At 42.6% G+C, this 21,310-nt stretch overlaps 1 protein-coding gene across 1 annotated transcript in view; it reads left to right on the forward strand.

Moving 5' to 3' along the window:
• PDIA5 (protein disulfide isomerase family A member 5) overlaps positions 1-21,310 on the forward strand; it is a 97,018-nt gene that overhangs the window by 46,786 nt on the left and 28,922 nt on the right. The window contains exons 11-13 of the mRNA XM_082285508.1: positions 2,378-2,514; positions 19,423-19,493; positions 20,786-20,949. Coding sequence (XP_082141634.1) covers positions 2,378-2,514; positions 19,423-19,493; positions 20,786-20,949 — 372 coding nt within the window. The remainder of the gene's footprint in view (positions 1-2,377; positions 2,515-19,422; positions 19,494-20,785; positions 20,950-21,310) is intronic.

Below are 21,310 nucleotides of genomic sequence, written 5' to 3' on the forward strand. Positions count from 1 at the left end.
TACAGTGCATGCTGTCATTGTAGAGTCTTGAAAGCAAATCCAGCAGACATTGAGCCATATGAAATGGCCTATTTTGTGTGGACAATAAGTACACTCCTCAGAAAAGCAGCTGTTGTCCCTCTTCTTGGTTTTTTCCCTCTAAATATTACTGGTAAAGTGCTGAAAGTGGTTGATCTTAGGCTCATTTGTGAAGGAGAATATGTTATAACTTAATCAGAGTTATTTAAATCATTGTCCATGCTTTTTCCTCTCAGGACAAGAACTGATAGTTTGGAGGGCTCCAACACCTCTTTTTTTTTCCTTCTTACTACTTAAAGAAGGTGCTTCTTTCTTATGCTGAAAGTGTGCTAATGCATCAGTCTTGCAGATGCTTTACCTTTCTTATCTTTCTAATAGGCACTGGCTACTATGTTAGGGAGTTTCAGATGTTTTCATGAGGTGATAGAGACAAACCATCATACAGCCTTAATGCAGCACAGTAGAGATACTATCTTGTACATACCACTTTTTTGTTAACTCTGGTACACAGCTGTATCAGCCTGAATGGTAGGCAAGCCCACCAGCTTCTTGGTGCCTTCAATAGCTGCTTGGTTTGTCTTGCTGTTTTTATAGATTCCCCTCAGGCCCTTCCTTAGCATCAGCTACTCCGTTAAATCAAGAACTTGTTCTGTCCTCTCAATTGAATTAGCTTTTTATAACTCTTCTAGACTTCTGTCATCCTAGTCAGATGTTGGGTGTGCCTTTTGTCTGGGCTAAATGACATTTTAAGTTTTGTTTATTGCTTTCTCCAGGCCTTGAGGTGTTTCTTACCAACTCCTGTGTAGGCTTATTAGCATGCACAACATTTTAAATTAGGCCATTTGAATAAACATCCTGTGCCTTGCTTTACTGATTCCTGACTGAAATAGGTCACACCAGGCCCTTCCAGACACCACGTTCTCCCAGTGCTTTGTAGGCACTGTGTCCATGTTCCTCATGCTCTGCCTACTCAGCCCAGTTCCCAAATCCATTGAGTGTCATGGTGTTTGCTGGAAAGCCTTCACTCTGCCAGGATACCTGGAGATTGCTCTCTGGGCTGCTTGGCCAGGTGCAGCTCTGACCTTTGCTTTGATGTTTGCTTCTTGGTTTGTTTATTGTAGAAGCAGCAGCAGAGGTGTGCATCACAGTTCTGCACGGATTGCTTAATATTCTTGGATCACACCCATTGCTTACATCAACAGAAGTTGCTGTGTGAATCTGTGTATCTCTACTGCTTTTTTTAATCAAACTAGGCTTTCAGCCTAGAAATGAGTAAGGCAGGATAAATGAGTTATCATCTGTTTGCCATTCCTTGTTCCAGGCAGCTAACACAATAATACATTTTAATAAAAAATAGTAAATCTGCTTTCACCAGATATGGGGTCACATCCAGACCTATACTTTGCCAAAGAATTTAGGGAATTTTAGGGGGTATTTGGAACTCATTACTGCAACTGACAAGAATAAAATAGCTTCAGAGTCTGGCTCCCAATGTTTGTATGTTTGGGTGTCTTTTTTGTGAACATTGCTTTAATAAATAAAATGTCAATTAGCATAGTTTAGTTCACAGCTGCCAAATTCTCTTTTTAATGTACATTAATGAAAGCCAAAACCAATTGTTTATTGGGATGAGGAGCTCCAGAGGAGCTTAGGTTCAGTTTCCAGACCTGCCACTGTGTCTTTGAGCAGTCTCTGTGGCTCTGACCCATCAAAGACAGTTGAACTCATGTGCAGTCATAGTGAAGCTGGTAGAACACATCACTTGCCTTTTGGGTTAAGCATGCAGCTGAGTAGCTTTGCTGAGTTAGGCCTACAAGCCCACTGCAGAGTGAGGACATAACAATGCTTCTCTGGCTCACAAGAGTTGTTAAGGGTAAAACCATGTATTCCTGGGGAAGTGTTGTGTGTAGGTGGCTCATGGTCCCAACACTACTCCTCCTTTCTCTGTTGGCCCTAATCATGCTGTCAGTATCCAAGGTGACGGGTTAAATTGGCTGTTTCTGCTCACTGCTTTTTTCTTTCATTTGCAATGACTCCTGTGAACTACGAAGTGGGAATGCTGTGAGAAGGGGAGCATCCTGCTGAGGAGGGTAAAAGAGTAGTAGAAAATGCATTTGATTTCTATAATGTAATAACCAAGCAGTCTGGTTATCTCCTCGCTCCATCCCCTTCCATTGCTGATCTGTCCTCAGGAGCTTCTTGCAGGTTTTTTTATTCCTCCTCCAGTTTTATCTGTGTTTCAGTGCCTTTGAGTTCTGGATGAGTACAATTATGGAAGCTTCATAGGTTTGTTTGACTTTGCAAGATGGCTGCTTAGCACCAGAGAGCTGCCTTTAAGCTGTGTCTGTTTGTCTTGTAGCCCACAGGCACCTCAGCCACAGGCTCCAGAGACTCCCTGGGCAGATGAAGAAAATGTAGTTTATCACCTGACCGATGAGGACTTCGACAGGTTTATAAAAGATCATTCATCTGTGCTAGTGATGTTCCATGCACCATGTGAGTTTGTTTTCTCTTCTGTACTCTGAGCCAAATGCTTGCTAACAAAATCAGTGATGTTTTTCTGTGGAAGTTTCACCGAACCATGAACTCAAAAGTCCAGGCTTTTCTTGTTTGTGATGATTGTTAAATACACAAGGCATGAAATGTTTGTGAAGTTGGTGACTTCACATTTAGGATGGAGATGTGCTTCTGGAAGAGGGACACTTTGTAGGCTGAGTCAAAACATAATTGAGTGTAATGATGCATAAATAGTCTGAGTACTCATCACTCTACAGCATGATTCCTCATTTTCAACTTCTCTTCAGTATTGTTTGCTTTCAAAGCAGAACTCTGGTTGAGTAAACAACTCAACTTGAGAACCATGAGCTCCTGGGTTCTTGTCCATGGCTGCTGTTATGTCATTTTGAGCATTTTCACTCCTCTGCCACAGTTTCTCTGGCAATGTAAGGGATGATTGCCATTATATATTGTGCTGAACTATGCCAAAAGTAGACCTAAGTTTAGAAAGTCCTCAGGACTTTTGTTAACTAATGCAGAGTAGGTGGTGATACTACTTACTGTTCTGCTGAGAATGCATTGAACTGATCTTTTTCATGACTTGAGGTTTTAGCTTGAGCAGTAAAATGCAGTGGGTTGACTTCAGGAAGCTGTTCCAGCCACGCTTCTCTCTTGTATGCTGTTGGGTGGAAGAGAAGAGTGCATTAACCTCTGTTCACTGTGGATGTAACTTGTTTCAGCTACACAGCTGGTTCTTCCAATTGTTTTTGTCTGTGATGGACAGTTCAAGCTTGAATCTGCTATGCTGGATGACACACAGCTTCTCTCTCCTCTTGCTGCTGTGCTGGCAGTACTACTTGGGTGAGATGTTCATTTTCAAGGGCATAGATTTAAAGGTTAGGGCTCTGGAGGCAGACTGTGTGCTCACAGCTGAGGGTCTTGGCACAGAGGCTGAAATCCTGCTTCCCTTTGTGCCAGCAGGAGTTAGCTCTAAAATGCCTTTTTTTGAAGGTCTGCTCATAAGACTCATTTGAAAAACGTACCATAATGAATTTCCTCTGCCTGATGAAGTGTCTAAGAATTTGGTCTACTGAAGCAGGGGACTGACTGCTGTTTTGTTGCTGTGTTCCCTGGATTATTTGTACTAATGAAAGTGGGACCGGAGATGAACTCCTGCTCTGAAACCCCAAACACAAGTAGCAGAACTGATGAGGCCTGGTTTGCTCAGGAGTTATCCTTCGTTACCCAAATCCTTCCTTCCCCAGATTTCCCTGCACCCCGGTGTGCCAGTGGCAGCATGGGCTGCTGCTCCTCGGCAGCTGTGCTCTTGCTGAGCAGCTGCTGCCAAGCACAAATGTAACTCCTAAATTGCCTCCTCTCCCTCTCTCTGCACAATGGCATGGGATAAGCATCCCTTCTCTTTAGCCCTGGATCTCAGCATGTTTAGAGATCTAGTAGTATTTTAAAGCTTTGCCTTTTTTTGAGTTTGTAAATGGGCAAAGGAGTCCAGTCGTGTATTCAGGAGGAGGAAGAGGGGGAAGAAATCAACAGCTGGCCCTGCAAAATTTAATCCTTTAGGAAGCCAGATTAAAAATAGATGAATACATACAATTGCAATCAAATTTTATAGTAAGTTCAAGTTAGTTTTAAATCTCAGTAGGATTCTGTTGAGTTTTTAGTGGTTTTTTAGTATTTTCAAGAACACAGGTAACACAATTTTAGGGATAACAATATTGCGTGACCTGTTTTGAGAGGAGGGGTGCTTCCAGACAGGTATATTTTGTACTAAGGAGCATTCTGCACTAAGGTACAGCAGTACTTTGGCAAATGCTGTTTTAAAAGTAAATCAAATGCCTTAACTGGGCTGTTGCAATCTTCTGATAACACTTTCCAGCTGCTCAGAATTGGGATAAAGAGTGTTCTTTGCCAGAACAACTGTATTTTAAATGCAAGTCGAATATTTGGGGCATTTTATTTACATTCAGGTGGTAATGGTAATTCTGCCTACATGCAGAATCCAGCTTGTACATGTGTAAAAGATCTGTGTTTGTAAGAATCCTCTCTGGGCATCCTCAGCAGAATATAAGGCTTGCAAACTAATTAATGACAGACAACTATCATAAACAGTTATCTCCATGATTAAAAGCTCTTCTCTTAGCACTTCTTAAATGTGCTAATGGTGTCACCTTACGAATATTAGGAGATAAATTTTTCCAGTAAAAGAAGTGGTAAAACCAGTGAATGTCTTACTTGTTTTGACCTTGGTAGCTCAGGCTGAGGAAGTTTTTTCCTAAAAATTATGTATTAATAAAAAAAAATGTCAAAACATCTATAAAATAGGCTCATAACACAGGATATACTTCTAAGTAACTAAGAATAATCAAAGGGATTTCAACACTGGCCTGGAATTAGCAAGTACTTAACTCCTGTGTCACCACGCAACACACACGTGACTTGGAGTTTTTCTGGCACACTGTTATGGTTTAGCCTCAGCCACAGCTCAGCCCCACACAGCTGCTCCCTCAGATTGGGATGGGGGAGAGAATTTGAAAGGCAAAGCCAAGAAAATTCGTGGGTTTGTGAGATAAAGGTGGTTTAATAAGAAAACCAAAAGCTATGTACAGGCAAACCAAAACAAGGAATTTGTTCACCGCTTTGCCTTTACTGGCAGGTGTTCAACCATTCCGAGAAAAGCAGAGTTTTGTCACACATAATGGTGACTTGGGAAGACAAACTCCATTACTCCAAATGTCCCCCCTCTTCCTCTTCCCCAAGTTCTGTATGATGAGCATGACACCATGTGGTCTGGGATATCCCTGTGGTCATTTGGGGTCAGCTGTCCTGGCTGTGTCCCCTGACATCTTCTTGTACACCCCCAGCCTCTTCACTGGTGGGTTGGGGTGAGGAGCAGAAAAAGTCTGGATTCTGTAAGCACTGCTCATCAATAGCTAAAACATCCCTGAATTATCAACACTGTTCCCAAAACAAATCCAACTCATGGCTTAATACCAGCTACTGTGAAGAAAATGAACTCTATCCCAGGAGCTGTTTTAGTAGAGGAGAATTATTTCAGTGATGCTTTAATTGCCTATTCAGGTGGCCAGTGCATTAACAGAGTGCAGTATGAAAAGATGGAAAAGTGGGGAATTGGCAGCGTTTTATCTGCTCCCCTGCCCCCAGTGCTGAAGATACAGCTGAACCAAACACATCCCAGGTAAATACCTGTGAACTGCACCATTAGGCACTGTGATGGATGTGGCCAATTGGGTCTCCGTGCCTGTGGCTACTAATGATCATCCCTGAGGACCACACTGTCATTATTTACAAACAGTTGCACTTACTAGCCTAGTCAAAGGCATGGCAGCATTTTAAGTGCTGCCTGGCATAACTAAGTTCAAGGAGAGCAGCCTAGTGTGTTTTAAACACATCAGGAAGGTCTGCAGCATGCAGCTTGCACCTCTTGGGATTAGAGACACCATACCTTTTATGCAGTAGTTTATCACAACCATTAAACAGAAGATGTGCTGCTTCAGGTCATGTGGGTGAGTGTGGGTGGGCAGGATGAGTTCATCCTGCTTTTGTTTCACAGGTCACTGGGGACACAGAGCAGGATTTTTAACCTGCTGAAACTCCTTTGTAAAGCCCTTAAGAGGATGTTCAATAAATCTGAATATTTAGCATAGGTAAATAGTGACCCAGCCAGTCAGGCTCTGAAGGCACTCTCCTCCCCAGCCATCTGTGAAGGGTGTGTGCAGTGTTGTGCTCCTTACTTAAGCATTTTGCTGAAATTTCGTAAATCGTGTTATCCTGGATATATTCAGACTGGAGTCTTGCAGACATCTGAAGTGTTTTTTCAATCTGTTGTTGTACCCAAAACCTGAATTCTCCTGCACTGTACAAAAGAACAAAGAAAGGCCCCTCTTTCCCAAAGGATTTGGAGTTTTTACTTGGATTGATCGTATTTGGTAACATGAGATAGCAGAGTTGTGTTAGCAGGCCTATTTCTGAGGCTACAACAAAGGATTTATTGCACCAACCAGAGTTATTTCTGTACTATAACATAACTAAAGGCAGCCTTGTTGCTTATGATAGGCTTCTGCTAGCAATGAGAATAAAGAGTCCATGTCTGTGTGTGCTTCTTGATATCTGTGCCTACAGCTGATTGATTTATTTAGATGCCCAAGATGACAGCTGGGTTCTGAATGTCTCTAAATATGGGTTATGCTGCCAGTCAAGTGTTGTTAAATGCTTTAGTGTCATGGGTATTCACTGGGACTTAAAATGCTCCGGAGTCACTTGATCACAAAAAAAAGCCCTGTTTGTGTTTTCAGTTTCCTCATCAAACTGTTTGCTGAGTCCAATGCAATTTTTAAAATAATTCTGCCCAAAATATTTGCCAAATTAGTGAGGGTTGCAGTCTTTCTGACTGTTTTGTCAAAGGAATAAACCTCCTACACATTTGTCCTTTCTACATTTTCCTCAGCATTTTTCTCCAAGTCACATCTCAGTCACAAAATAAACCCAACTAAGTCACTGTTAAGTCAATTCAAATGCCACTGAAAGGTGTTTGAAGTCCAGGATTGAAATTCAAGTCAACTCAGAAATGGTTTCTAGCAGTGTCTGCTGTTCATGCACAGGAGTTACTTTTCATTATGTTTTGTTAACACAAGAGACACTGCTAACATTTTAACTGTGTCTCATTCACAAGAGACACATGCTAACATTAAAGCATACCTGTTCTTGCAGCCTAATGCAGAATAACGTCCTGGTGCCACTATGAGCTGTAACCTCCCCGTGTACCTTCAGCAAGCACGGATCTGAGGAGTCTCTGATGCTGATTGGTGGTTGTAGTCACCCCTGATGTTTGCTTGGGGCTTCTTTACCCTCTCTCATACCCCATCAGCCAGACCAAAGTTTGTGGTCTGGTACTGATGCTAGAGGTAACAAACAGAGGAGAAAAAAGTGCTTTGGCTGTACTGTTAATGTGAGTGTGCATTTGCTTTTTAAAGGATTAAACTATTAAAATGTTTTTCCTGCAACATTTCTTCCTTGTATGTGAGCTTAAGTTCAGGTTAAACCTGTGCTCTTCCCAGTCCCCTTCATAGGGTTCCTTCAGAGACCATATAAGCTGATTGCAGGAGGTAAGGTTAGAAAAAATGTCCATATCCTTAGTAGGATATTGGAGCCATTGTGGTTTTTCCTCCAGTGATAAAGAGGGAAAACAGGGAAAATGCAACCTAACAGACCTTTGCTTGCTTCCTCCCAGTGGAAGGGAGTGCAAAAATAAATCTTGAAATGATAAAATGCACCACAGTTTTCATGTGTTGTTGAAATGTCCGTGAAATTCCTTTCCTGTCCTCGGATATTTTCTCTCCCTTTATAAACCAACCCAATAAATTATGCAGTTGCTGCTTTCCAAAGTCATCTATTCAGCTGTTCAGGTTTTTAATTGCACAGGGAGCGGTTTTATCAATTTGGCTTTGAAAAACAGCTTTTCACACCCTTCACTCCTTCCCTCCTCCCTGGGTGCATTAAAACCCAGGGCTTTAAGCGACTTTGTGAACTCATTATTAAGAATCCCAACCAATTAGCCCAGTACAAGAAGAAGGCCTCAGCTTCTAACCAAGTAGTGAACTTGGATCTCTCACAGCCAGTGCACCATCACTGGTTTCAGTGGCCTTGGTTTTGTTTCTTACTGCTGCACATGGTGAAATTGGGATGTAGGAATCCATTGCTCGCTTTAAATATGAAGTAAAGTGAATCCAAAATGTGTGCACAAAATCAAATCTTTTTTTTTTCAAACCATGTTTTACAACTATAAATAAATATGTCTCCCTTTCAGACCCCCACTGGTTTGTTTTGAAAGCAAGCTATGATGCTGTGAGCTCTAATTGGGATGTCTGTTGGCAGCATCAACCGAAAGGCCACAAGTTGAAAAGGCTGAGGAATAATCTACTCTGCAGCCTGAAAAAAATTGCCTTTCTAGCACAGGTCAGCAGCAGCCCAACATTGGCAGCCTGTGCTAAATAAGGAAATTAAATTATTTGTAAATAAATAAAGTTTTTCCATGCTAATTCATGATTCAATCAAAGATTTTTTTTTTTTAATGTCAGCCAACACAGTTGTTCCAGTAGAGGTTAAAGGCTTGTAGGTTATCCAAACATCCAGCAGCAATAAACATGGATGGAAACATCCTTTAATTTTTTTTTGTCCCTGTCATATATGACATACGTGATTTTTAAAATAAAATGTTGTTTGTGTTCAGTGGCTACATAGAGAGCCTTTGGCATCTGCCTTCAGATGTAGAGCCTCTGGGATAAAGGCAAACAACAGGTAGGTGGGAAGCTGGTTTTGGTGAACCTGTGCAGGTCTGGATTACTGGAAGTTTGTGGTGTGTAAGGCAGGTTGTGCATTTGGAATCAGGTCAGATGCCATATCCCTGTGGTACAGCTATATACTAGTCCATAGGAAGATACACAAGGGGACGTTTATGTGTCAGGGTGCTTGCTGTGGGCTCAGTCCTGTTCATACCAGACCCTGTGAAAATGTTCTCCTTGTTTCAGAGCAATTATAGAAAGCTTTGAACAAGTCAAACTTTCTGGACTGTTATGTGGGTCACAGGCAGTGCCTGTCTCTGGTGGGTTTTTTGGTGGAGCATTGCAGATGTCAGGATGGGCTGTTGCACTGCCTTCATCACCAAAAACTGAATTGTTGTGCAAGGGCACTCGGATGATGAATGTTGCTGTTTAAGAGTCTGGACAGATTGTTGAAGAGAAAAGATTTGCTTCAGTTTTAGAAGCATGTTTCCTGACTCTCTGTGTCCCATAGGCTCCTAATTTTAATGTTGCCTTAGTGTGTTTTTAATGGGATGTATAATAAAATGCTCCTGTACAGGCATAAATTGTGCCAACTTTCTGTGCATTGTACGTATGTACTTCTCAGCTGAACATTCCTGAAGGCTTCTGGAGCAGATACATTCTTCATGTGAACCAGCTAGAAGTGGGTACATTCTTAGCTTCAGAATCTGCTTCCAGAGGTGAGCAAGTCCTGACTGTTGATTTCAGAGAGAGGAGGTTTGGGTTCTTCTTAGACTGGGTTCTTCATTATGTAACAGCGTGGAAGTCCACAACAAGATGTTGCTCAATACTACATATATTTGAATATCACCAAAAATCTTAGGGGGTGTGAACAGTTCAGCACAGTGACCTGCCAGAGCAGTGACCTGTAATTAAACTAATTACAGAAATTATTTTCAGGGAGATTTAATCACACATCAAAGCAGAAGTTCTTGGAAAGGCAACAATCCAGGAAAATGAAGAACCTGACATGGATTTTTTCTTTAATGACAGTACCACTCATGTTTCTCAAGGATCTAAAAAGTCAGTATGGGTTTTTAGTGGTACTTAATATAAATAGGCATGTGAAGAGTATAAAAATCCTAATAACTAGCTTGTGCAGTATAACTTGATAGGATACCTAATGAAAGGGGCGAACACAGTAACAACTGATTCCACTGTCTCTTTTCTGTTGGTCTTTTGATACTGGCACACACAGTTCGTATGGGATTATTGTCTTTTTGAAGCAGCTTGTGCGCTTTGAGCAGGGTATGGTCATAAAAAAGGATGATCTGATGATAAGAGCGATAGCCTTGGCCTGGAGATGTAAAAGTTCAGTTCTTTGCCTTGCTTTGATTTGTACAGTCACGACCCAAGTCACTAAATATTTGTCTCGGTTTCCAACCTGTGAAGTGGAGATAACATTTCACCTTGCATGGGAGTTTTATCTAGCAAGCCATGGCCAGACTGCAAGCTGCTCCAGTATTGCAGGAATTGAGATATGGCAGGCATATGAGCACTGCAAAGTCTTGATTAACATGGAGGAAGTAGGATTCTGCCTTTGGTGTTCCCTGGCTTGTGGCAGACAGCAGTTTTTTGTCCCCCAAGTTTAGGAAACTCCATCTGCTGCTGGGTGAGCACAGAGCTCAGACAAGATTATCGCAGCTTGAGCTGATGACTCACAGCCTGGTTACAGCTCATGCCGGGACTAAATGGGAGGAGCCTTGACTTGCTCTAGTTGAGCTTCACAACAGGAAGAGTGGCAAACTTGGGGTATTTTGGGCTGCTCTACCTTTGGGCTGGATCTTGACTTGCTCCATGGCATGATGCTGTTCGGGGGATACAGCATGTACATTGAATAACTTACTTGGTAGCAGTTGTGGGTATTGAAAGCAGAATGTAGGGTATAGGTAAAGGAAGAAGGAAAGGAGACAAAATGTAGATATTTGGTGGTTGTGAAATTTGGGAGGTTTGCTCAAAATGCATTGCTGTATGCTCGCCTCCAATTAGGAGCAATTAGTTTCTCTATTAAAGAAGATGTTTGCAAAGGCTATTCCAATCAGAAAAAAAGCTTCATGTGAATGTGTGGCAGGTGGTGTGAAGGGAACATTAGTTTCTTTGGGGATTTGCTGCCTCATTTCTCACATTACTATTGCCTTCCCTCTCTCCTAACGAGTCCTTACCAACTGACTCAGCCTGTAGCTGCTGGAGCACTAAGGAGCAGCTGAGGTGACAGCTGAAGAGGGACTGGCCCATTCTCTGGGTATTTGCTGTCAGTTACTTAGGTGTTCAGAGGGGCCTTTCAGAGGACTTAAGTAATTTTAGGTGTTAAAAATCCACTTTTGAGTGTGTGAATTGGGTGACTGTCATCCTGGCAAGCTTGACCCCAGTGTACATGTAAGCCCTTAATGCTCTTGTGATGAGTTCTGATAGGAGTGAAGCATAACTTATTTTTATAGGTTTACTTTGCTTGCCTCTAATGATGGGTTAACAGTAGGAATTAGCTTTAAGAATTAAACTCCAGGTTTATTTTTTCTGAAATAAATTAGTTTCCTCACTTGGATAAGCTCAATATACTGTGCAGGGCTCTCATTTGGAAAGTGCCTTACAGTATCTCTGCTACTTGAATCCTTACCAGTAGAGTTTTCACTGTCAAGTTTATCTTCCTAAATACTTTATGGCTTCAACTTTTATTCCATGAAAGGTAGAGAACTGACGTAAAGGGCAAATAGTGAACAGAGAAACCTAGAGTGAAAGATTGCTTGCCTGCCTGTCTGCTCCTTGTGCCCTTTCAGATGGTGAGTTGGCAGGTGATGCCATTTTTCTGAGTTACTAATACATTAATCCATTGCCTGGACACTGAGGCATTGTGCTGATGGTGGGGCTGTGTCTTCTGGAGTTGTGACTGCTTGTGGTTGGCAACCGTGCCGGCAGGCTTCTCCTAAATAGGTGAATAGGTCTCAGCTGGTAGCCACTTCTGCTGTGATTTTGGACAAAAAATGTGCATTCTGCACAGTATCTCTTCTTGACACTTGTCTTTTCCAGACATCTTCACAGTAACAGTCAGTGCCACCGTTCCTTTTAACCTCCCTGCCCCCTACGCTTGAGTTCTTTGGGATGTACCTTTTTAGGAAGATCTCATTGCGTTGCATCCATTTTGCTGATGTCTTACACAAATTGCATCCTAGGAAGTAATTCTTAGGTTATGCTATTTTTGTGAGCTGAACATTCAAAGCTCTTTCATCTAACCCGTGTTCTTTGGCATTTTCATTGCTAAATCCAAAGCAGAAAGTTTTCCATAGTGGGGTAAGAGTGTGAGGGAAAGCAGTGCAGCTTCTCTTCCCTCCTCAAAGTAAAATGTTGTTGTTCACCTGGCAATGGAGAAAGGGGGGAGTCTTTTTTAGATGTGGAATAATTCTGGCTTAATTGAGAAGGAAACTTTCTGGTGGTATTTTTCATAAACTCAACAGTTTCACCTTAAGGCAACCATGCTGTTGTCTCACATTTCAGTAGGGGAAGATTAATTTTCAACACCTACTCAGGGCCATGTTCCTCAGAGCTGGTGTAGGAAGTGTAATTCATATCTTCCAATACCAGCTGATTCACCTTCCTTCATTTCTTTTCCTTCCCAAGAGGTATGGCAGGAGGCACTATCATCTCCCAACACTGATTTCTATCAGTTGCACCACAGTCTTGAGTAAGAGGGTATATCCATGCAGTTTTGGTATATACAAGCAATGTAATCTCCAGCAGCTGGAAGCTGAAACCACCTTTGGAATGAAAATAAGGAACCATGTGATTCTTGGTTTTAGTTTACTTTACGTAAAAATGATGATTAGGTTAAAGGTTGTTCCTGGATGCATGCTGGAGTCTGTGCTGTGCAGATGGGGTGTATTTTTTCAAAGGCTGCTGTCAGGAGTCCAGCTCAGCCACGGCCCCCTGTGAGCTCAGAAGCTGAGAGTGCACAGTGAGGGGCAAGATAGAGCAGAAATCTCTCTCCTTGCTTGATTCTCAGGAATCCCTGGGAGGCAGCAGCCTGTGGCTGAGGTTAGTCTTGGAGAATATTCACCCTTTACCCTGAGCCTGAGTCAGAAGAAGATATGCTCCAGTGTGACCAGAAATGAAGGTGAAAGTGTGTGTTGTGCAGTTCACCAGAGCTGCTGTCTTTTAAATCCCATGGAGGCAGCCTGCAGGACCCGCTCCGTGTTTGTCCCCCGTGTGCTGAGCCCTCCCCTGCCAAGGGCCATTGCTGGCTAAAGGTGGCCCTTCTGCCAGAGCTGTGAACACAACACGGATACAGACAGGTTTCCCAGAGGACACGTATAGTTAAGCTCTCTTCTCAGTTTGATCTGATTCATGTAATGCATCTGACTGTCTTTTTCAAAAACAAGTAAATAGTTTTAACTCATACTACAACTGTCTAAAACTGTTATGACTCTTCTGAGCAGTTTCAGTGATGCTGGGAGGGAATAAATTACGCCACCATAGAAAAGACAAGATGGTGTCTGGGTTTGGGTCACTACCACCTCATCAAGTCATACAGACAGGAAGAGGAGTGACCAATTTGTAAAGATTTTGTGCCCCACCTTCACACTGAAGGGCTCCTGGAAGCAGGCAGAGACTTTCCTCTGTGTGCCCATGCGGGGACTGGATTTGCACAGCTCCTTGCACGCACAGATTGCTGCAGTCTGAGTTCATGGTAATGGCAGTGAGATGGTGATAACGGCGGGGCCGAGTCGCTCCGTGCTCTCCGGTCGCTGGGATGAACCGTGCAGCCCACGCAGCCACGGCGTTAGGCTGCAACCGCAGCAGCGTAGCATGACTGCAATAATCCAGACTGCTTAAGTGTCTTTCTCCTAATGCTGTATTTCTCGTTCCTCGGAGTCTTTTCCAGGCTGACCTTTCACAGGCTTTGTCTTTTGTAAAGCCGTAAAGCTGTTTGCTTGTCACTGATCTCTAAGCAATGTAGTGCCTGGTCAAACCAAACCTGCCTTTAAGTGTATGGTATTGGGGGTGGCGTGTGTCTGGATTTGTGTGTGCGCTACCTGTTGGAAATTTGAATTCAGTATTGTGTTAAAGATGTTGAAGATGCATCTCTTATAAGAAGGCATCAAGTCTTAAAACCTCGTTGTGTTTAAGTATCTGGAATTATACCTGGGTGCACGGTGCTGCTGGTGAGAACATGGATGGTTTGGTGGGAGTAAGTACCCAGAGGGAAAAGGTGGTGCAAAATTCTTTGGGCTCCTGATTCTTCCTAAGATGATTCTGGGGGATTTTTTTGGTTTTTTGGGTTTTTTTTTTTAGCAGAAACGTGGAGATCCTGGCACGGCCTGACTGCTCTGGCTATTGTGACTATTAAGTGAACATGCAACCAACACAATTGCAAATCGTACCTGTGATTATGGGGAGAAACAGCTGCTTTTGTCATCCTCCCTCCCTGCCAAATTTGTGGATGATTTTCCATCAGATGTCTGCAATGCAGATGGCTAAATTATGCAAGGGAGTCTGCAGCTGTTGTAGTTTATGCTCTCCTGTACCGGCGAAGGAACTGTAAACTGCCTCATGTCAGACGTGAGAGATCCTCTTTTACATGATGCATTAGAAGTCTCTGTGTGTTACAGACTTCCATGGCAGAAGAGAATACATTTGTGTTCTTGCATGGGTGATAAGAGGGCTGGGATTTGTGTGTGGCTGCAAGGATTGTGTCGCCCCTGCTCCATGTAGATACTCCTGCTTTTATATGTAGGGGTGCAAGTTCAAGATCAACAATGGGGCACATGTAAGAACTGGCTATTCTGCTGTTGTGAGAGGTCACTGCTCCTTTGGGATTGAGAATGGAGAAACCAACAGTGTTATCCATCCCTAGGTGTTAAATGTTTAGAGAGCAAAGATGCATCTGAAATTTTTGACAGTTTTTTTCTTTGCTTGAAGTTGTCCGTAAATCTAGTGTGAGTGTATTCTGAACTGCCAGTGGCCCACTTGCTGAAAGCAGGACTTGTTTTGTGATTCAAATTCATTTTCTCATCAGGCTAATGGAGGTATTTTTGGTATGCAGCTATAGATGGATGTAGAGCTGGCATGATACAATAAGTAGCTGGTACATGATAAGAGTATTCGAGCAGTCTGTTGATGACAGAAATATAATGATTCTTTAAAATCTTTATTTGCAATTTAGTTTGCCTCTAGGGTTCTTGATGTCAGAAATTGCTTCTTCACAACTGCCTGGATGTTGTCTTTTATCTCTTGCTTGTCACACACACTTCAGATCCTCAGACAATATTGTCTTGAAATGAGAGGACATGACCAAAAGCATGGCATTTATTTATATAGTCATAATAACCTGAAAGAAGCAAACACTGAATGACAGAAACAGAGATTTATATTCTTGGGCCAGCACTAAGACAGCATATGCAGGAGCTTAGCTGGAGCTGCTTGACTGGTTTTCTGCCTGTAAAACTTGGTTTTAACAGTAGAAGTGCTTGTATCAGTTCATTTCTAAAAAGATTTGGAGCAACTGTGTGTTGTGAATCTTTGCCATGGTGCCAAATAGGCTCCTGTAAACAAATACAGATATTTCCTTGGAAAAAGAGTTGCTTGGTACATTTGTTAGCCTTTCCTTTGTCCGTGTGCTGCTCACCCTTTCACTTCAGCATTGCTCTGTCCACGCTTGGCCTTTGCCTCTACATTTGCATATGGTCACTCTCTATGAAGGACATAGTGCTGAGCAAGTGTTGTCCTCTGCCCTGCAGTGGGATTCTGGAGGGAAGTGACCAAGGTGATGTGGGGACCTTTGGTCACCACTGTCTGGGGGTGCAGCTGAGCTAAGCTGTGTGACAGTGACTACACCAAAGGAAAGAGCTGCTTATCTGCCCATCTGCACAGTGCAAATGAGAAGATTGATTATAAATAAACTGGGAAAGAAGAATTCTTGCTTCATTTAGACGTCTGTTTTAAAAATGTTTAGCAAGGGTGCATACCAGATGTCCTAGCACTGATTGTTGTAAGTTTTGACTTCTTTTCCCTGTCTTGTAACACTTCCTTTATGCTCATCTGTGTGCTCTTTCTAGCCGAGCCATGGCCCTTGCAGCCTGGGGCTCCTTTTGTGCAAGAGGATCAAGATGAGGGGTGAGAGGTCAGAGGAGTTGTCCTGACCTGGTCAGCAGCACCTGGACTGGTTTCTGCTGCCAGATGGAGAGTAGCTCTGTCTTGCACCCCCAGGGCAGCTACTTGTCTTCTGCAAGAAAAGAACGAGGCTGTGGGAGTCCCCTTGGATAGACACCTACAAGACCTTTGGGTGTTCCCACCAGCCATGACCCACAGAGGCTCAGAGGATGGCAGTGCTTGGAGTAGGCACAGGACATCCTTGTATTGATTGCAGCCTTTCTTCTCACCTGGGATGGAATGAGTTGCTTCCCTTGCTTAGTCTTTTAATGTCAGTATATGCTTAACAGGACAGTGCATCTTCTAGAAGCACATCTGTCACAGATGCCCACTGCAGACCTGTGGACTCCTTCCATTGTGTCAGCAGCACACAGGAGCATTTGGGCTCAGGGTCTGTAGGGTTGTTGTTATTTTCCCACTCATTTTATGAACAGAAAGCATTTAAAACTAGAGGAGCTTAGCACAGAGGGATGAAGCTGCTGCTGAACAACCTAATATAGCAATCAAAGGAGAGGCAGTGACCTTGGAATTCATTTAAATAACTTTTCATTGGCCTTGAAAATTTAATGGCAATCTTCACAGGATTATTCAAAGATAGGCTAAATAATCATAGGAGAGATTATTTGATTTGCAGTTTGTAGGTCTGACTTGTAATTTGTATCTCCCCTTTTCTGCAGTGGTAGGTAAAAGCAGGCTGTAGCTCACAATGGCAAAATTCTCATAAAAACAGCCAGAAAAGCATCATTTATTGTGGGAGAAGCTCTTAAGGTTTGTTGTCCCTCTCTCAGGTTCAGTTTAATGTGGTGACTGTTTTCCAGGCTGATACATCGTGCTGTCCTCTGTCAGGGGTAGAACAAGCATTCACAATAAAGATTTGAAGACTTCAGTTTGCATTTAAGTGCCTTTTAAAGATCTGATGCTTCTTCCCTTTATTTTAAGCATGAGTGAGTTAGCTTTGTGGCAGTCAGTAGTGCTGTCTGTGTGATGTTCATGAAAGAACCTGGAACAGTGGCATTTCATGGTCTGGATATCTTGATCCAAAATATTACTTGCATGAATTTCAGATGCTTTGGATATTTTTTCATTTCCTGGGCAAAATATGCCTGGGTTGTTGGTTTGGGTTTTTCCCCCTCTGCATAGCTTTGTGAAAACTCTGGTTGTTTAATGCCTTTGGTTGATCAGATCTAATTAATGATTGTAATATAATTGGAATAGAGTGGATACTGTGGCCAGAGCATAGTATGAACCTTGCTGTGGCTAAAGGACTCAGTGTGTAAAGCCCACCAGGGTGAAGTTAGCCCTGCAGAAAAGTATTGTTTGTACAAATTTAAGCTACCTAATTCAGAGAGGTTCCCGGGTATCTGAGCTGGGAGTTGAGATGCCCTTTGTTTAGAAGTGAGGAAGAGCACAAAATGAATAAAGTTCGCTGCTCCTAGAAGGAGAAATAAATCAACTTGGGCAGGTGTCAAAGGGATCTGTCAGCCCCTTACACAAAGCCATATGCCTGCAAGTTTTCTGTGGGTGGCAAATAAATCATTTTGCCAGCCTCTTTTGTGCTTTTAACCAAGATAAGCAGTGCTGAGACAGTAACTCTTCCTCAGCCTCTCCCAGCTTCTTCCTGAATTCACCTGTGAAGCTGCCACATCAGGTTCCCAGCATTCTCACACCACGGTGTAAAATTAAAGCAAAGCTTTCTCCACCAGCTGACCTCCCCTTGTTCTGCTGCTCCTACCACATTATTGGGTTTTGCTTAAAAGAATGGCATGAGGCTCTTTAATGCTGTGGTTTCTGTGCAGGTGACTAAGTGGTATGACTATAGCTGGTGTTTGAACTGGGGTTTGGTCTGAGATCAACCGCTTCGGTATTTGCTGTAATTCTTAGGTGGGATTTGCAGTTGTTATTCAAATGTGTTCACCCTGTTCTATAAACATGCCCTGAAAGTGTTCCATGATGTGCTGTGGTGGCTGAAGCTCTGTTTGCTCTGGTGAAGTTACTTACACCTGGATGTCTTATCGCCTCTTGGCTGCAAACGCTTTTTGACTTGTGCTGTATAAAACATGCTTGTCTTGTTGAGTTCAGGCTCAGGTTTGTGTCTGCTGGCTTCAGCAGTCATCCCATTAGAGGGAAACAAAGCAGTGCTGAGGTTCAGAGTCTTTCGTTTATTTTCTTTTGGACAATGGTGTAAAAATAGCCCCAGCCCTGTTACCCACACACCTCAGCGTCGGCTTTTGCTGGCATGCATTGAAACACATTTCTAGCCGTATCTTCTGATACAACTTCCAAAAGCTCAGCGAAGTCTGGGTTTTCAAGTGCCCATTCCAACAATAACAGCTCAGGAAAGCGAGCTGGCTGCTGCTGCAGACAAGAGGGAGAGGTGCAGCGAGGCACTGCACTGGGATTGCAGCGCACTGGGCAGGTGAGGGCAGTGTGCCGGGGCTGTGCCAGCGCCTTGTCCCAGCTCCCTGCACCTCCAGTCAGACCTGACCCTGGCCATGCCAGGTGCCCATCCCGGCCACTCCGTCCCTGTGCACTGTTCCAGGGGAGGCTGCCGTTGTGCCAGTCCCTTGGGGACAGGGAAGGAGCTGTCACTGAGGCCCAGCATCACACTGGAGGTACCAAAGTGTAACTTCACATCGCTGCAGGAACCTCACCTGGGCCTGCAAGCAGCTACACCAGCTGAAAGCAGTTTAATTTACACCCAAATAATTTATTCTAAGTCTGCTTTTCTCACTCATGCATTCATTTTATTTTATTGTAATGTCAGCACTTAGCAATGAAGTAATGGCAGATCTCTGGAGAACTTCTCACAAGTGAGAAAGCACCATTATCTCGGTTTTACAGACCCTGCTTATGTTGGGAACATATGTGGTGGTGTAATTACACTGATGTGATTAAATCAGTGCAAATCCTTGCTAGGGGGACATGCTGCAGCACTGTAAAGCGGGGCTTATTATCAGTGCAGTTGAATTCAAATTATATTACTCTATTAAGCTGTACTAGTGTAAGCCTCCACTGAAAGTCACAAAGTCACATGAGGAGCTGTGTTGTTTCTTTTTAAAGCAGATAAAGATTTGGAAGCTGAAATGGGTGAAGTTGTGCCTTGCCTAAGAGCATGCTAGAAGCAATGGGCTTGATAAATATTTATAGTACTTTTTGTAAGGAAAAAGGTGTGGGTGTGAAATCAGGGGGTGTATTATTATTATTAATTTTTTTTTTTTTTAAATAGATTAAGTTCTTTGTTTAAACTATTGTGGCCATTTTGGAAAAAATCCTGTATCATACTAAGGCTTTACAAATGCATACAAAATTCAAGTAAATCTTTACCACATGGTTTTGGATTTTGATAATGGCTGGATGGGTCAATGAATAACCATGGTGTATACAACTTAATTGTATTTTTGTTTTTTGGCAGGGTGTGGGCACTGTAAGAAAATGAAGCCAGAATATGAGAAGGCTGCAGAGTTTCTCCATGTAACCAGTGATGTAAGCTAATTTCCTTTATTAATCCTTCAAATAATCAGTAATAAATAACTAGAGTAATAAAAGTGACTTTTCTCCCTACAACAAATTCAGCTGTTCTCATCCTCCCACAGGACCCTTCAAAATGTGCTTCCAAAGTACAGTCTCATCGCTAATGCATGAGCCCTGCCAAAGTCTGAGGAAGAACATTCTGTCTTGAACGAAAACAAAATCGAAAAATGTTTATGTATTCTGCTGTAGGCCTTATACATAATATGATCAAATCCAAAAATGGATTTTTTTCCCCTTACTTAAAGGCACTGAATGTGAAGAAACATAGGCTTTTATTTATGAATTAGATTTGGAAAAAACCAAAAGGGGTTGATCCCTGTTTCAAATACCCTGTTTTTAATGGTTGCAGCGCTCCATTAGCTTCATCTTAAGTGCTCCATCAGCTCTCTGGAGAAGAGAGATCCAATAATACAAGTATTAGTGTTATTGATTTGGTCTCGTGCTGTGTATGCCATGCAGGAGGAGAAGTAGAATTAGTCTCCCCCATACTTTAAGCATCTTCTGTGGAGACATCTAGAGTTCCTTTATTGCTGTTGGAGAGGGAGGAGATGAGAAAAACAAAGACCCAATGAATCACACTCTACGAATGCCTGTTCTTCTGTGCATCTAAAAGTGATCCACAAAAAGATGCCCACAAGTTAGGGAAGAATTAATTTGTAAACTTGTCTTTAGCAGTGCTTGTTTCTTCTGGGAGAAATAGGGATTTGTGGGAGGAAATGCAATTTCTGAGAACGGCTCTTAAGCATTATAAAGTGAATTATATACAGACAATACTATCAGAAATGGGAGGGGAACAGGTAAGACTCTGGTTACATTTAGTCCATAGTATGTCCCTTCCTGGTTTTGTATCAGTCCTTTCTGTCTTTCTGTATGTCTGTGCTCAGAATCACAGAATTAATCAGGTTGGAAAAGACCGCTGAAATCGAGTCCAACCCATGACCAAACACCACCTTGTCAACCAGACTATGGCACCAAGTGCCACATCCAGTCTTTCCTTAAACACCTCCAGGGATGGTGACTCCACCATCTCCCTGGGCAGCCCATTCCAGTGTCTAATCACCTTTTCTGTGAAAAAATTCTTACTCATGTCCAATCTAAGCCTCCCCTGGCACAGCTTAAGACTATGTCCTCCTGGAGGCAGCAAAGGAACCCAGACCATGAGTGATTGCCCCCAAGCCCACTGTGTCCTGCTGAAGGGGTGTGTGTATGTGGCTGGGATTTACAGTAAGTGATCTCTGTTTCAGAGTCCGGGTGTCCTTGCAGCAGTCGATGCTACTGTCAACAAGGCGCTGGCAGAAAGATACCACATCTCAGGGTTTCCTACTTTGAAATATTTTAAAGATGGAGAGGAGAAATACACTCTGCCACACCTCAGAACAAAGAAGAAGATCATTGACTGGCTGCAAAAGTAAGTTTTGAGGGTTTTGAGATAGTATTTGGGTTTCTGGTTAGTGACTCCTGCAGATGGCTTTGGTGAGGAACTAAACAGAGCTTCAACACTGCCTAAATCCCTTGCTAACAAAATTAAACTATTCCAGTATTCAAACCCACAGAAACATGTATGTTAATTATGGTCCCTAATACACCAAATCCTTTATTTGCTATGGGGTTTTTCATAGTTGTCCCAGTATTTCTTTCCCAAAATAAATATTTTTCAAATATGCCTTAAGCCTTTCACCAGAGAAGGAATAGCAATGGCTGTGAAAAATAAACAGAACATTTGTTGTTTCCTCTTTATACAAAGCAGCAGATCACAGTGTTAGTAAGTG

The sequence above is a fragment of the Coloeus monedula genome (assembly GCF_965178545.1).
Source record: "Coloeus monedula genome assembly, chromosome: 7".
NCBI classification, from domain to species: domain Eukaryota; kingdom Metazoa; phylum Chordata; class Aves; order Passeriformes; family Corvidae; genus Coloeus; species Coloeus monedula.